Below are 17,160 nucleotides of genomic sequence, written 5' to 3'. Positions count from 1 at the left end.
CACTGCTATCCCAAGACACTTCCTTACTTATAGTCCATGCTCCTGGAACTGCAGGTCTCCAACAAACTCCTTAGTAAATGTTCCCTGGGGCTGCTATGACTACCTCTCAGGATAGATCCCCCCTGGGCCAAGAAGTTAGGCTCAGAGTAGTGAATCAGATGAGACATGTTTCTCAAACACCTTAGTCCTGTATCCTTCGCTTTGGAGTGCTGAAGTCTAATCCCAGGGATATTGCCTTTTTGTAATGACCACATAACATGTCAGTAAAGAAACAATCCAACTCCCATCACCTGACACTACAGTGGCCACAATACGTTCATTGTTCCAAACACTGCTTACTGACTATTCAAAACAATATTCCAGGTTTTATTTTACTTTTAAAATGATTGATATATGTGTATTGTGAATGTGTGTGCCTATGTTTATGTGTGCAGTCATGCAGGTGTCTACAAAGGCCAGAGGAGGGCATCAGATCATCTGGAGCTAGAGTTACAGGCAGTTGTGAGCTGCAGAGATGGGTGCTGGGCCTTAAACTCAGGTCCCCAGTAAGAGCAGCAAGCATTCTTAACTGCTGAGCAATCTCTCCAGCTCTCCTAAAATACTGTTATAAATGTTGTATTTTAAATCCCCATCAGCAGGATTGCTACCAGTACTCAATCCAGTCCACCATTTTATCCTGGACATCTTAATAAAAAATTAGTTTTTCACAAAATATTTCCACTCTCATTTTTTCCAAAACTCCTTATATCCATATCTGAGCTTTGATCTAGGCTGAGTGTTATCTCCAAGTGTGTACTTGGATAGATTCAGAGTTCAGATAAATAACAGAATAATTGCACTTATCCACTGAGTGTGAAGCATTTGACTTATTCGTTGATCTAAAAGTACTTTAAAAAAATTTCAGAGCAAGAGACTGTTCAGAGTAGTTGTTAAATTAACCTTAAGATAAAGAAATAATGTATTATATTAAGAAACAGATAGTGCATGAAGGGAGGAGTCCTGTGGAACCATAGTCTCAGGATCTCTATGATTTGGGGCAACAGCAGGATATCCAAGAAGAGTTTTGGTGAGGGTCCACCCCTCCTTGCAAATAAAAGGTCTAGACATGAAGCCATTGAAGAGAACTCTTAAAATTGTGATAGGGATGCTGAAGTTTATCTCTTCATAGTTGATGGCTTCTGGTAGGGGTAAAGATGGGGAAGGACTCACTTTTCTTTAAGGGACTGGCCACTGGGAGCTTGACCATATCCATTGAGTATATGAGCAACACAAAATAGAGTTGGTATTTCTCTTTCTCTCTCTCTCTCTTTCTTTCTTTCTTTCTTTCTTTCTTTCTTTCTTTCTTTCTTTCTTTCTTTCTTTCTTTCTTTCTTTCTTTTTTTTGCTGGAAGGAGGGCACAAGGGTGGGAGTGTGGACCAGGGAGAACTGTGAAATGACTGTGATCTGGGTGTATTATGTGACTTTCACAAACAATTAATAAAAATATTTCACTGGAAAAAGAAAAGAAACAGATCACATTAAGTGGATAGAAAATAACAAGTCCCTGAGATTGGAAAAGCTTCCTATGGAAAGCATAGCATTGGAGGCCAAAACATAAAACATACATTGTTTCTAAGTGCTAATAGAACTCCATGATGGTCAGATTCTATATCTTACTTCCTTAGTAACACCCGACTATTCACTGGGATAGATAGTCCTTCATTACAATGCTGTATCTTCTACAGTCTCAAACAAGGGACCATGGTTTATCCAAACCCTTAAATTAATAACAGGACTGTCCTCAGAGAAGCAAGGTTAATATTCTGGGTTTCTCCTTCCCTTCATGTCATATTTGTCTTCCTCCATTACTCTTCTGTCAGCCACCTCTGAGAAGAATTGCCACGTAATTTCTACATTTAAAGGGATAGCTCCATTTGTATGTCTGAAAGCATGGTATCAACTGAGTGGATTGTACACTCTATACCCTGTGTCTCTCAGGTCATTATTAAAGAGATACAAATACCTAGCATAGAAGTGGTAGAACTATCTAGCATCAAGTAGAAGAGTAGCGTATACCATCACCATCAAGTTGTAATCTGGAGCCAAGGATGGCTTTTAAAATTATCTATATAAAATTATTTTAAATGAGACAGGATAGAATATGTACAAAAATTCACCAGATCATTAGTACATTTAAAAAAAATAGCACATGCCTATGAGAAATTAGAAGTGAATAAGCAAATGCTTTATGAGGTTAGGGACATTGAAGAAGAGTGAGAAGAATCATAAGGGCCAAAGGTGGTGGATGAGTACAACAAACTGTTTTCTGGACATAGTAGGGCAGATACATATGAACTCACATCAGTTATGACAACATGTGTAAGACTTGTGTAAAAACAAGTCAGACCAAATTGTAGCACGGAGAGGAAAGGTGAGCATGGAGAGGTGAGCATGAAGTCTTCCTCTTAGCTGAGGCTATTGATAACTGATAGCTTTTCGGAGGAGGAGAGTCAGTTTTCTTTAAGAGTATGACACCTCATAAGTCCACCAAGCTGTGACCTCTGACTAGCCAGCAATGTCTTCCAACATCCACCAAGTTCCTCTTTCTCTCCAGAAGTCCCACTTATCCTCTCCTGCCTGGCTGTTGGTCAACCAATCAGAAGGTGTCTTAGCAGAGATACGTCTTCACAGTTTACAAAAAGATTATGCCACAACATCTCAAAGTAGTTTTAAATTGTATTTCCAGGATAGCTATTGATGTTGAACATTTTGAAAATGTTTATTAGACATTTGTATTCATTCTTTTAGGAACTCTCTGTTCAGAAGTGTGCTGAAATTTTTATTGGGACAGCATTGAATCTGAAGATTGCTTTTGATTCCCAATCACATTAAACGGCTGAGTAAATAGGGATGAATCTGAGAATAGATGAAAAAGACACGTTTACTGCAAAGTTCACAACATTGCAGAGGCAAAATAGTCTTCCTTTTTATCCTATCATTTCTATATCCTATTTTCCTTTTTTCCTGTAGAAAGAGATCTTTGAATTTAACTCTTTTGCTTAGCTTTTTTTTAATGACCAATAAAAACTTGTAACCAACTCCTTTTAAATGACAACATCCATAATCCATTTTTGGGAATGTGGAAATAGTTCTCTAGTCTACTTTCTGTTGTTTGGGGACACTGGTAATCTTTGGAGGAACCTTGAGAAAATCAGAGTAATTGCTAGGTCTTGGCTGGAATAGTTTGTGAGGCTGGACTATCTCATGCAGCAGCCTTGAAGTGGTTCTGGATGGTGGATCACTGGGCCATCCGTTTTCATTGGTGTTTGGTTGCCTTGCTCTGAAAATACATATATAATATACATATCTGCAATAATACAAATATAACTGTGTATTGTACACAAGTCAGCCAAAGATGATTTTTTTTGTTATGTGTTTGAGCAGGTGGAATATACATGATGTGTTTTTTAGTTCTTTTAGGTTTATTTCGTTATGTCTGTAGTCAGGATTTCAGGGGTCTTCCTGGATCAAACCTGATTTTCTTTAACCGAAAATGAATCCACAGCTTCTCATTTCCTGTGGAAACAAAAGCAAAACATCTCCCCCAAAGTAACACACCTTTTGACTTAAATTTTGAAGTCAAGACATTTTTAAAATATATAGGTTGGTTTAATCTATCAGCTTTCATAATCCAGTGTCTTTTAGTAGCCAAAAATTTAAAAACAACACAATAACATATAGGATCCAGACTCTTTATGTATTTTTCATATTTATGTGGCTGATTTCTTTTATATTACTTTTTAAGGACTTTATATATATATAAATGACTGTCTATATGTTTTTTTCTCCCAAGCCTATGTATATTTTAAACACACTGTAACCCACTTAGACATTTTTTTCCCCTGTGAATCTCTCTTTATTGCATATCTGTAATCCTTTTCTGGCCAGTCAGTTCCTTATTAATCTGTTAAGTGGCAGGGTTAGGACCAAAGCCTCTGCTTTGTAGGCTGGCCCTGGCCCATTGGTTCCCTAAGAGCCTAGCTTCATAGCTTAGGTACTGGAGTGAGAGCCATGTTTACTGGCCCAACTCTGGAGAGTTTTGGGGTCCATGATGCCACCAAGTAGTGCGCATCCTGATGCTCATAAACCCCATTAAAGGTCTCTTAAAAGAACCATGCCCATTTTTTGCCATTAGCACTGAGCAAGGAAGCCATCTCTTCAAGGAGCTGTGCAAACAGAGTCTAACAGAGTCTACCTGGGAAAGGCAGTTACCAAGAAGTCACACTTGACTCTGTTTTCATGTGTTTAGAGTCCTTTCTTAAAGCCTTCCCAGGCTTCATGTGGATGCATGTGGCCCTGAACATTGGGTGCCATTTGTAGGTGGGGTTTTCTTTCGTGACTACCAGTCCCAAGTAACCACACAGAGGCTTATATTAATTACAAATGCTCAGCCAATAGGCCAGGCTTATTACTATCTAGCTCTTACAAACTAAATTAACTAATTTCTATCAGTCTATGTACTGGCATGTGGCTGGTGGCTTTATCTGTCTTCTAGCATGTCTTGCTACCTCTGTGTCTCCTGGCAACTCCTTCAGCTTTACCCTCCTCCTTCCCAGCATTAATCCTAGTCTGATTCTCCTACCCAATCTCTTCCTGCCCAGCTGTAGGCCAGTCAGTTCTTTATTAACCAATGAGAGTAATACATATTCACAGTGTAAAGAAGAATTATTTCACAGCATAAAGGTTACAAAAATAGCATTAGGTACAGTTAAAATGTACCTGATAAATAGGAAAATGATACCTTGTGGTCATAGGTCATTCTGCAAAATAACTGAGCAAGTTTGTATTCAGTGTCCAACTTTCTTACTGATTGCATGTTTCTTCGCTACCTACTATATTAGAGTTAGAACAAAGTACAAATATCCTGCATGATGGAATGAATGCTGGGCTTACTCCAAATGTAGTGCAAGTGAAGTGTTCACTTTTAGTCCTGACTTCTTCATTCTGTCTGTTCTACTAGAGTCATCATCCAGAACTCATCATGGGAGAAGTGGCCAAGAGTAAGCATGGATACTTAGCTCCATACTTCACATCAGGCACTTTTAAAAAGTAATGCTGTTTGTAGTACAAAATGAAATATACAGCCACTTCCTGCCAGAGACAACCCGAGAGACTCCAATTCCCTGAGGTAGTATCTGTCCATTCATAAGACCTGCAGAAGGGATGAAGATCCAGCAGCATTATACACAAGTATGTAAAGGTTTGTATACTTTGAAAAGTACTGTGTAAGAATAGCTTCAACGCTATGTTATAAAGGGAAAGACTCAAGGAGGTTTGGGGATAAAACAGCTGCCTAATGAAAGGCAAAGGTAGTTTGGAGTTCTGAATGGATTTATGAAAGGCATTTTTTCCTGATAGAGTTAAAGGATAGTAATATAATGTCTACCACACTTATTTGATTCTTAAAAGTCTGTTTATTTATTCACTTACTCATTTGTTCTTCAAATATAAATGAATAAAAATCCATGGTGTAATATTCATTGCTTTCCTCAGTTGTGATAGGACTACTTCTAGCTCCACAGCAGATATGCAAGCATCCGTATCCTACCATAGAGCACGAACCCCATAGGAATGGAGGCCAACAAGTTAATAAATAAAGTGATGCAAGCCACTTCCAGGACGAACAACTCCCAGCAGTTCTTTAGTGCTGACAACACAGAAAACAATTCCTTTGAAATCACAACCCTATATGAAGTTAGATGCATAAGGAGATCAAGGATGGGGGTCTCAAACAATAGCCAGCAGAATGGAGGACTGCAACCCAGCACTGAAAGAGCATAGGGTTAATGATCATGTAAGATTTCTCCAGTTATATAAGGAGGACTTTGGGCACAGCTCAGAAGGAGATACGTCACTGGAATGCATCAAACACTTTACACAACACCCCACAGATGTGAGATATGTGTACAGCTAAGCATTATCGAGTAAGTAAATCTTTGTTGCAAAAAATGGATGTGGGAAATGTTGGATAATGATCAACATTTACGTAGTTCCTAAGATCCTATTACTGCACTCATTTTACAGATTAAGAGAATTGAGGCAGAGACATTTTAAGACAAAGAGAAGTCAGTAAGCAGATACTTTCCCCCCTAGTAAATAGGAAAAAAAAACAAACAAACTGGGAATTTGACCAATAATTTTCCTTCCTTCAGGATATTCAGAATATGCTCTGCTTGGCCTGGATCAGACGATGCTTTTGAAAGTGTTGCAATCCTAGAATTGAAACTCCCTCAGCTGGAAAGAACATGAGTAGCCGTTCCTTGCCAGCCACTCAGATTTCTTACACAGAGATGAGGGTGAGGTGACCCTGCCAAGGTCAGCTAGACATCTGGACAACATCTGGTGGAATCCGGTTCTTGATGGCAATTCCAGTAATCCTTCTCATTGTGTTGTGACAATAGTGAAACAATAATCCTCAGCCAGTGGGTTGTGGTGAAGGTTTTAACGTGTGTTTTAGGCTAGGCATGGCTGAACAGCTGTTACTAAGATCCTAATAGGCTGAAGCACTATAATGTGAGTTTAAGGCCTGTCTAGTGTATGCAGTGAATCTCAAGCCAAGCTGGGATACAGGTTCAACTCAACTCACACATACACAACACAACACAACACAACACACACACACACACACACACACACACACTCACACACACATCTGTGTGTACAGGGAAACAATAATTACTGATCCTGATGTGAGGAGTATTAAAAAATTTCATTGCTTTTATTATTGCAGTGGGACATATATAAAAGAAAAATGAGACACATTCATACAGTACCTAGTCCCTGCCAAGGCTTTAGTTCTATCATTCTGATTACCACACCATCCCTAAGTGGTTAACTGGTGGGTTCAGAATTCACAAATCTCTAAAGTGTAGAGGCTAAAGGGAACAGTATTGTCAAATTCTGACCAGAAGCTGGGTCCTGACACCACAGATTTGTGTACACACCTGTGATGTTCTTTTTCTGTTCTTCCTGTAAAGTATGGCTTCAAATTCATTCTAAGAAAAAAAATATCATCGATACTGAAAGAGAGCTCAGACAACACACTCAACTCCACTACCTTGTCCTGTAAGTGATGAGATGAGCAATTCTAGTCCCCTGCCACCCGCCCTGAAAGTTATGTCATCCTGAGCTGGCTCTGGTACTGTGACTCAAGATTACTGGACTCTTTGACCAGCTGGGAGCTGTCTGCTCCACATGAAACTCTACACACGCTGTCAATTTCATGTTTCTGTCCCTCTGGTTTTCTACCTTTTAAACACTGTTGGGATCATGTGTTGAATACAGAGGCTGCTGCTGGGTTCAGTTGCCCTTATTTCACTGTCCTCATGTCTGTTTACTTCATCCACTGTACTTAAGAGATCTGTGACTCCTGAGCCATCAGATACCCACTTGGGGGTGGTATTTTAATTAGAATGACAGTACAAAAGCCTTGGCAGGGACTAGGTACTGGGTGAATGTGTTTCACTTTTCTCATTCTTATATATGTCCCAATACAAAAACCAAAGTCATAAGTTCAATTAAAATATTTTCTCCATGCAAGGTTTTAATCTGCTGTGGCATTTCTTCATCATCAGATCGGGAAGGATTTCCCTCTACCTCTCCTCCTCTGATTGGTTTGAGAGAGTGGGTCTGTGCAGCACAGTGAGTGCTAAACTGAGTGGCAATCTTATTGGCATTTATTTTGATTCTGCAAACCGATCAACAAGCCAGTTGATTCTTGCATTTGCCCAGAATGTGGGCAACGCCAAAAGAGATAATCAGGCTTCCCTCAGGAAAGTCCTGATCTTGTCCCGGACCCTCTTCACAGCCTCCTTCACTTCTTTGTTGCGAAGGGAATAGATGATGGGGTTGAGGAACGGAGTCAGAAGGGCATACACTAAAGCAATAAGCTTGTCAGTGCCCTCAGGTCTGTTCTGAGGTGAGCCCACATACACAGTAAAAGCAGAAGCATAGAACAGGGCCACTACAGTCATGTGGGAAGAACAAGTGGAGAAGGCTTTGGCACGACTGGCAGCTGAAGGCAGCTTCAGGACAGCTCTCAGAATACCCCCATAGAGTCCCAAGATGAGGACGAAATTGCATCCAGTGGCCACGCCAATCACTGCCCCATGAACCTGAGCATGCCAGCTTGTGTCCATACATGCCAACCTCATTAGTGGTGCCAGGTCACAAAAGTAATGGGCTACCTCTTTCAAGCAATAGGGTAAAGTGGCAGTGAGACTGGCAGGCACCAGGGCAGCCGAGAAGCCAGCCACCCAAGTGGCACCCGCTAGCCACAGCTGTACCTGTCTGCTCATGAGAGCGTGGTAATGGAGTGGGCGACAGATGGCCAGGTAGCGGTCCAGAGCCATGACACCTAACAGGTAGCACTCAGTCATGCCCAAGGAGTGGAAGACATACAGCTGGACAAAGCATGCAGCTGATGGGATGGGTGAATGTCCATGGAGCAGGGTACGGAGCAAGGTGGGCACTGTGGTGCTGACATACCAGAGTTCCAGGAAGGAGAGGACGCTGATAAAGAAGTACATGGGAGTGGACAGTCCTGAATCTGCTTGAACAAGGACGATAATGAACAAGTTCCCTGCAAGTGTGAGGAGATAGATGCACAGGGTCCCAAGGAAGGCAAGAGGTCGCAGAGTGCCCGTGGGAGTGAAACCAGCGAGGATGAAAGTCTGGGTCCAGGTATGGTTAACATGATCCATGATTCCCAGGAGGAGGGGGAGTTAAGGTGCAAGATGAACTACTTTGGGGTCCTCCATCTATTCATGAAACATTCCTAGAGCCAAGAATAACAACTGTGAGCACATGGCTGAGCTTGGACATTATCTAATTAAATCCCTTATGTTTCCATAGCAGAACTGCAGTATCTCCCTTCCCCCATCCAAGGTGAAATGATTGGCTGGGCTGGAACTAGAAATGAAGACTCCTGACCTTGTTTAGTCTTTGTGTATGTTCTAGTACTGGCCTCTTGAGAGTCCAGCAAGTCAATTCTCCCCTGTCCCCTATCAATAAAAGGAGAGAGAGAGAGAGAGAGAGAGAGATCTTTTCTACTGTAACCTCGCTTATGACCTCTATCTTTTCTGAGGACTCTGTGCATCTGGTTTACAATACTAAAATAACCAGAAGTACTGTGCTGTTGTAAAGGAAGGATTGCCACATAAAGGTGGTTATTGTGATCTTTCCCAGGAAGTCTTCATTGACTATTCTGGTAGGTAAGGATTAAGTGATCTAGGCAAGATAACAGTGCAGACACTCCAAGAATATCCCCTAAAATATTAGGCCCACAGTATCCAATGATTATTCACTCACCGCTCATACTATACCTTCTAAAACTGGGTCATCATGAGAGACAGATAACAGGAATTATCAAAGAAGAAAAGCATGAGTCAGAATCCCCAGGCAGGAAAGAGACTGCAGCAGCCAGAGACTGGTCTGACTGCATGCCCTTGCTCTGACACACCCCAGTTGTACACTCAGAACTGGGGGATTTTTCACTTAACCAACTTCCTCTTCCCTAAAAAGAAGAATAGAAGGACTTGGTAGTTGGTTCCTAAAACTCTTAGATGTTCTGATCTCCCTTGGTTATTGGGAAATGATTGTGAGTTTTGTGGGCATCAAGTCTAATTTTACTTGAGTTTTCTTCCCACACCTGAGAGGACTCCCTAGGAAAGGTCAAAGCTCTTGCCCAATTCTCTTCTGATAATCTCACATCCTCTTTACCACCTTCACCCATTACCTGGCCCCTTGATGGCATTAGAACCAGTAGCATTCTCCTCAGAGCAGTTTCTTTCTCTGTCTGCTTATATGCTTATATGTCTTTCTAATGCTCCTAGAAATGCCACCTTCCCAGAGGTTCCTTGTTGGGTGCTCCCTGGAGCTGTGAGTGTGATAAGCCCTCAGTAAAAGTCCCTATGGAAAAAGGAGTTGGGCAGAGAGAAGTAAAACACACCAGGTCTATTCAATTCTATTTCTCCGAGAATTTTTCTTCATTTTACACCCAGGAGTGATGTCTTCATCAATTGTCTCCAGTAAGAGACAATCAGTACTAATGCTGTAGGAAATAATGTTATAGTGAATTTAATTTTTTAATCTAAATATCATTTTTATCAGCATATTTGTTCAAAATATTATTTCCTAAGAAAAATGTGAACCAAAGTTCAAAATGTTATATTATGTAGCTAAAGCATTGTTACAAGAAGTACTCATTCATCAAATATATATGGACCACTTTCTGTTATCCATACTTTGTACTAGTGTAAAGCTGGTACAGATAACAGTATTTGTTTCCTCAAGAAGTTTAATTTGTAGTGTAAGACATAAACTTTATTTTTTTTCTTCTAGAAATTTTTATTGGAATAAATATACAATATATATGCATGTGCATGCACATTTGTAATTTCAAAACAAACAAGCAAACACATAATATGTTGAGGTGATAAGATATACAAAGTAACTGGAAAATTTTTAGATTATCAGATAAAATGATCTGACTTAAAATAGAGACTTAAAACAACAACAAAGAATATGTAAATGTGAAAAGATAGCAACCCAACTCAAAATAAGGTGTGTTCAATCTAGAGCTATATTGTGATATTTCTCTCATTTTTTTTTTTACTTTGACAAAGACCTAGAAGTTTACAAAAATACTTGATTTGGAAGATGGAAATCAAATAGGTATTTTTTCATGCATTGTGTATAGGAATATAAAATAATGTACTTTGAATGAAACGTTAGCAATACTTATGTAAACTACATACTCATTTTCATTAAGCCACGTTATCCTATTTCTAGGAATTCATCTTCAATATGTGTGTGGATAGTACACACACATATAAATGTATTTCCTTTTAGTCTTATTTATAATTGGAAAAGATCAGAAGCAATTCAAGAGCTCTACAATATTTACTAGTTAAATAGAACAAACCAGGAGACACTAAGGAGCTTTTTATCCAAATGAGAATGCCCTTCTTGAAATGATATGTGCAAATCTTTCAGGATGTATAGAAATACTCACATTAGTTTGCTTTCACAAAAGAAAACATTGGAGAGTTGTAAGAAACACTATTAATTTTTTTCTATGAGAATAGTGTGTGTCAAAGCACAGAGAAGGAGAAACTAGGTCTGAGAGTGGGAAAAATGCTCATTCATATTGCCTTCTGTGTATTACTTTGATTATTAAAAACAATATAGGCATATTATCTACTGCTATGACTGTGCTCACTTTAAAAATTCACATTAGTGTGATGACATTGTGTCCTGCTCTAGTAATCAATGATGAGTATATATTTCCTTGAGTTGCGGGGTGACTGAAAGTTCCATATGCTCTTCACTGAGCATAGACCCTAGTGATGAATTATTTTGATGTAAGAGATGGTCAGTACCTCTTTTGAGTATCACCAAGGAGTGTGATGCTTGGGTGCTATTTTGTTTTCTTCAAAACTACTTCTCAATAAAGACAGGTTGAGATAACTACAATTAGAAAGGCAAAAAGTAAGGAGAAAAGAAAGTTATGGTCCCTATTTCACAAAGATAAAAAGAACGACAAGGATGCCCAGGGTTTCACTAAATGCATTGGTCCCAAGGAAATGATCAACTTGAATTATTACTACCTTGATTGTCCTTTATATTATAAATGTGAGATATATGTAAACTAGGTAAGAATCCATTTTATGGAATTTATATGTAAAAAATTTCAAGTAGTGTTTTTCCCATATGGATATATACTTTTCCATGTGCTTTACATTGTGCAGAATACTTTAACACAAGAATTCTCTCAACTTACCTATTGTCCACATTTCACAAGTGAGAAAGACAAGTGAAAATTTCAGACATTGGGGGGAAACTATTAAAGATAATGATTGAACCATGGAAAATGATGTTAAAATCCCATCGCTAAACACTATATGCTCTGCATCTGGAGGAAAGGGATCTATTACACCTAGAAACCCTCTTAAGTGCTCAGACCATGGTTAGCCACTTTGCATATTTCATTTCTTTTCATCTTTATGGGAGTTTGAGTTCCTTATCATGTTTTAAGGGTAAGGAAACATATTTCAGAAGAGTTTCATGTTTTTGTCCAGAATTTTGTAACTAAAAGGAGGAAAACCTGGATATGTATGGATATATTTCCCTCCCTTTGGCATGTTCAAAAATTGCCCATTTGGCTAGGTCTACAACAAGTCCTTCCATTTTAAAGGAAAGTTGGGCTGGGAAGAGATCTCAGAGGTAGCACACTTAAGGCCATACTTTCAAAACAGTGTTGCAATCACAGAACCAAATTTTCTTAAAGTGAAAAGAATCTGAAATGTCATCCACACCCATCATGGATTTTGCAGAGAGAGATAGAAGGAGGCCAAGAATGTTGCAATAGAACAGCAGAGGTTGCCAAATTCATGCAAGGATGAATGTGTGTGCCTTTGTGTGAAGTTCAGAACTACTTCTTTATTTACTTTAAATAATTGGCACTGTCTTTTAGAAAGAATGTGTAAAGGAATGTAACAATGGAGAGTGGGCTAAGAGGTGAGTCAGCGGGTAATAGCATCTGCTGCTGAGCATGAAAACTTCAATCCCATCTCCAAGACCCACATAGTAGAAGGAGGGAACCAACTCCTGCAAGTTGTTCTTTGATTTTCATATGTGCTCAGAAGCACATGCACAAGCAGCATATACTTTCACGTGTACACACACACACACACACACACACACACACACACAAGGCCAAAATAATTAAGTAAGTAAATGAATAAATAAACTTGTAAAAAATGGACATATGCTGGTATAATACAGAAATTAAAACTATTATAGACAAAATATAAAATTAATTTTATAGAGAGTATTCAAGACTCACAGGATGGTCTTTCTCTGCCAAGTTCTGTCTGTCTAAGGGGCTGTGCATTTTTTAGAAGTTCATATTTCCTCCTTGGTCTTCACTTCCGTCATCAGAAAAGTGAGAGAGCTGAAGCGAGTCATGTCAGAGAAAAAAAAGTGATGACGAAACCAGGTGGGCAGAATTGTTAAGCTCCAGCCTCTACTTCCTATTTCTGTATGTTTTCACCTATGTTTTCTGTATGTTTTCTATATGTGTTCTTTCATATGTGATCTACTCATCTGTCTATTTGAAAACAGAGGAGTTAATGTTTTCTGGGGGTGTTTTATTTCGTCTTTATGTAAGACAAATGTGTTCACATCTTGCTAAGTCTGTGCAGCTGTGGGCTGAACCAATCTGACGGAAAGTGGGACATATGCCTACTTGGGATACATAATAGGCCTGGATACATTTTGAAAAAATTCAATCTATTGTTAGTTAGCAAGACTAAGACCTCAGGAATACGGACTCAGGCCTAGACAATGGTGTTGACTGAAACCTCAGGTAGTGGTGATGGCCAGAGGATGAAGAAATTGATGGCTTCTGACATCTTCCAAATCCAGTATCTTTAAATTACCATGCTTAACCCTCATATATGCTATCCACTATGGCATATTTCTAATTACTGAGCTCATCTCCTGTCTTCCCTCTATTTTTTTGTTCAGGATATCCTTTTTCCAATCTCAGAACCAGGCCATTAACACAAGAGACATCATTTTCTCTCTAATCTTATAATAATTCTGGGGTCTTCCTAAGGTTCTGTGTCCTTGTGAATACAGCCACTTTAGTGAGCACTGTATAGATGATATTGCTCCTATTACTGGAGAGTTGATGGTAATAAATATTCTGGTTAAATTCCTGATGGCTGGTCTAAATGGGCTTAAAGAATAGACAGTTATAAATAGCCTTTCATCTAATCTTAGTTGCAAGTCCTTCTAGCATACTCAGTGTCTAGTATAAGTAAGTAACTGGAGCTCCAGGTGTCTATCTGATAAATGACTAAAGCTGTACATCTATCATGACCTCTCTTTCCTCAGTGAACTGTCACTAAAATAAGTGTTTGGTGGACAACAAAAAGCTGCACCAATGTTCAAGGACTATAGAAATTCTAGACATGGAGAGGAGAGACCCGAATACAGCAGCCTCTCTGTTCAAAGCCTCAATAGCAGGTAATGGTCCAGGAAATGTTTAAGCTAAGTGTTTAAAGCAACTGTTCAATATTCCCTCTTTTTCAGCGGATCTCAGGCAGCTAGCTGCCTTGACCATCCCTATCTTTAGCCACACCAACCATTTGTTTCCATGTCCTGTTTTCAAGACAAGGAACTTTGACCCCACGGCTGGCAATTGATGTAACACATCCTGTTGGAGCATATGTCTCACAGGGAAGCAGGAGACGCAGACCTTAAACAGCTTCAGAAATCCTCCCACAAAACTTTTCTACAGAGCAACTCAAGGGAACAGAGTGAAACACTAACAAGTTTCCTAATGAGAAAACAAACGAGTTGCCTAATTGAGCTGGGGAAGGGAGAAGACAGAGTAGGAGAAATGGTTCCCAGGAGGAAGCCTATGTCTAATTAATGACCCAGAGCCTCAACTTCAGTAATTATCAGTTTTTTTTCTCTTCAGAGACCACCAGTGCAGGAGTGTCACAGTAGGAAGCTTTGGGGAGGCTCTTGGTGTCTCTTTTTGATTCCTCCAATTAGTCCTAATTAGGATCATGGGAGCACAGGCCAAGATGTCAAAGACACTACTTTAGGTTAAGACTTTGTCAGAGTCCCTTCCGCAGAGACTTTTCCTAAATCCTAATTTGTTTCTTGTATCTATAGTAGGTAATATGTTGGCTTAGACTGATATCCAGGCCTAGGTTTGAATACAGACTTTACAGACTTTACCGCTAGCTAACTCCAGTATAAAGTGCCACAGACCTTCCCTCACCTCAGTCTTTCAGTACATGAAAGTGATTTAACTCCATGACTTTTATGGTGTTTTCAACTGTAATTCTAAACTATGATAAATGATATAGAATACAAAGTAAGTATGGTGAAAATAATCTCATCCTAATATCAAGGCACTGGCAACAGAAGAGGCAAATCAAATTCAATAGGTTGACTCGATTACACACAAGGGGCGGAGGAGGAGGAGGAGGTGTGCCATGTGAATCAAGCACATTAAACTATTTTTGCGTTTTTTTTATTTTATAATTTAATTTAATTTTACATATCAGCCATGGATTCCCCTGTCCTCCCTCCTCCCGCCACTCCCCACCCTCTCCCCAACCCAGCCCCCCATTCCCATCTCCTCCAGGGCAAGAACTCCCCTAGGGATTCAGCTCAACCTGGTAGACTCAGTCCAGGCAGGTCCAGTCCCCTCCTCCCAGGCTGAGCCAAGTGTCCCTGCATAAGGCCCGGGTTCCAAACAGCCAGCTCATGCACTAAGGACAGGTCCCGGTCCCACTCACTGCCTGGGTGCCTCCCAAACAGTTCAAGCTAATCAACTGTCTCACTTATCCAGAGGGCTGGAGAGATGGCTCAGCCGTTAAAGGCTAGGCTCACAACCAAAAATATTTTTGTGTTCTTTTCGCTCCTTTAGAACATTCTATAAGCTGCCTCTTTTATGAAAACAAAGTTCACTTTTTTTTTATAACAAAAAAGGTTCCAATCATTGCCTATCTTTACACTCCTGCTTGTCTGTACACGTACCTGTTTATTGTGACTCTCGGGTGCTCCTGAAAAGTAAAATTCACAAGTGAATAATACTATAGAATATTCAGTCAAAACCCCCACACTTTAATTCCAATCCCATACTTCATCAATTTAAAAACATTCACACAATTCACTTAATTCCTTCTGGCCTCATTTGCAAGCTGAAAGCAGCAGTCACGTGGAAGACCAATGGGAAGATTTTGTAAAATAATTTAAGTGAACATACAATAAACTGCTGTGGGAATGAAACCTAATTTTGCTGACATCTATTATTTTTAGTAGTGTAAGGGAGTCTAATTCCAAACACAAGAGATGGTTTCTAAATCTTAAAAGTATCATACTAAAGATGAGTTCAATGAATGACTAAAAGCCTAGAGGTCTTCAGTTCTGTATACTCAGAGTAGTCTTTAGAAGTCATTAAACTATGAAAGAGGCAAGACCTCTGACACATCAAAAATACTCATGATTTGTGACATGATCTAGACTCATGTCTATTCAGAGATCCATATCTTTCCAGCTATATGAACTGCAGTTTGGTCAGGGCCAACAAACTAAGATGTGCTAATGCTGTGCCCCTCCTGGTAGGAAAACCTTGCTAGAGGCTGTGATGTTTCAGCTAATCCAATCCTGTCTTGATGAGTTGTAAGGAAGAATCATGGCATGGGAAATTACTTCCTAAAGTTTGGGATGGAAAATAAGCTCAATTACTATTTGGGTCCTGTCTTATTCACTGTGGCATTCCTCACACTACTAAAATATTTAACACATAGGCAATCATACAGGTCTCATGGCACACAAAAAATAAAAGTCTTTTATATGTTTTACTGCAAAAAAATGAGTTACCTTTAAATTTGATAATGTTATTTTTTGTTTATTTATCTTTATTGTTTGTAGGACTTTCAGGTTCATAGAAAATGGTGCCAGGGCTAGACAGGTGACTCAGTGAATAAGAACATTTACTCACAGACCTGATTACCTGAGCTAAATATGCTGATTCAATAAAGTAGCAGAAAAGTTGTTCTCTAACCTCCACATGAATGCCAGAGCATGCATGTACCTGCACACACACACACACACACACACACACACACACACACACACACACACGAGAGAGAGAGAGAGAGAGAGAGAGAGAGAGAGAGAGAGAGAGAAGAGAGAATAGATAAATAGATAGATAGATAGATAGATAGATAGATAGATAGATAGATAGATAGATAGATAGACAGATGATAGAACAATGGGTAGATAGGTAGATGGATAGATAGGTAAGTAGCACACACAAGAGAGATGATAGATAGATAGATAGATAGATAGATAGATAGATAGATAGATAGATAGATAGATAGATAGATGATAGATAGATAGATAGATGATAGATAGTTAGATAGATAGATAGATAGATAGATAGATAATTTAAAATGAATGAATGGTGTCCAAATTAAAGTTCCAATATATCCTTTGCCCCAACACATGTGCCATCTCCCTCTCTGTTACCATTTCTCACCACAGTGAGAAATTTACTATCCCCAATGAACTTGGGTTTAATACTGATA

The 17,160-nt window shown here is 39.3% G+C and overlaps 1 protein-coding gene across 1 annotated transcript; it reads right to left on the bottom strand.

The window, feature by feature from the left end:
* Positions 1–7,797: 7,797 nt before the first annotated feature.
* LOC102903061 (olfactory receptor 6N2-like) lies at positions 7,798–8,742 on the bottom strand. The gene has a single exon (XM_006993702.3). The coding sequence runs from the start codon at positions 8,740–8,742 to the stop codon at positions 7,798–7,800; it is 945 nt and encodes a 314-aa protein (XP_006993764.1).
* Positions 8,743–17,160: the final 8,418 nt, after the last annotated feature.

This window comes from Peromyscus maniculatus, chromosome 11 (genome assembly GCF_049852395.1).
Source record: "Peromyscus maniculatus bairdii isolate BWxNUB_F1_BW_parent chromosome 11, HU_Pman_BW_mat_3.1, whole genome shotgun sequence".
Lineage (NCBI taxonomy): Eukaryota > Metazoa > Chordata > Mammalia > Rodentia > Cricetidae > Peromyscus > Peromyscus maniculatus.
This window is presented reverse-complemented; position numbering and strand designations above follow the sequence as displayed.

Excerpts from the sequence above, each read along its gene's own strand:
- LOC102903061 (XM_006993702.3), bottom strand. The coding sequence starts at position 8,742 with ATGGATCATGTTAACCATACCTGGACCCAGACTTTCATCCTCGCTGGT.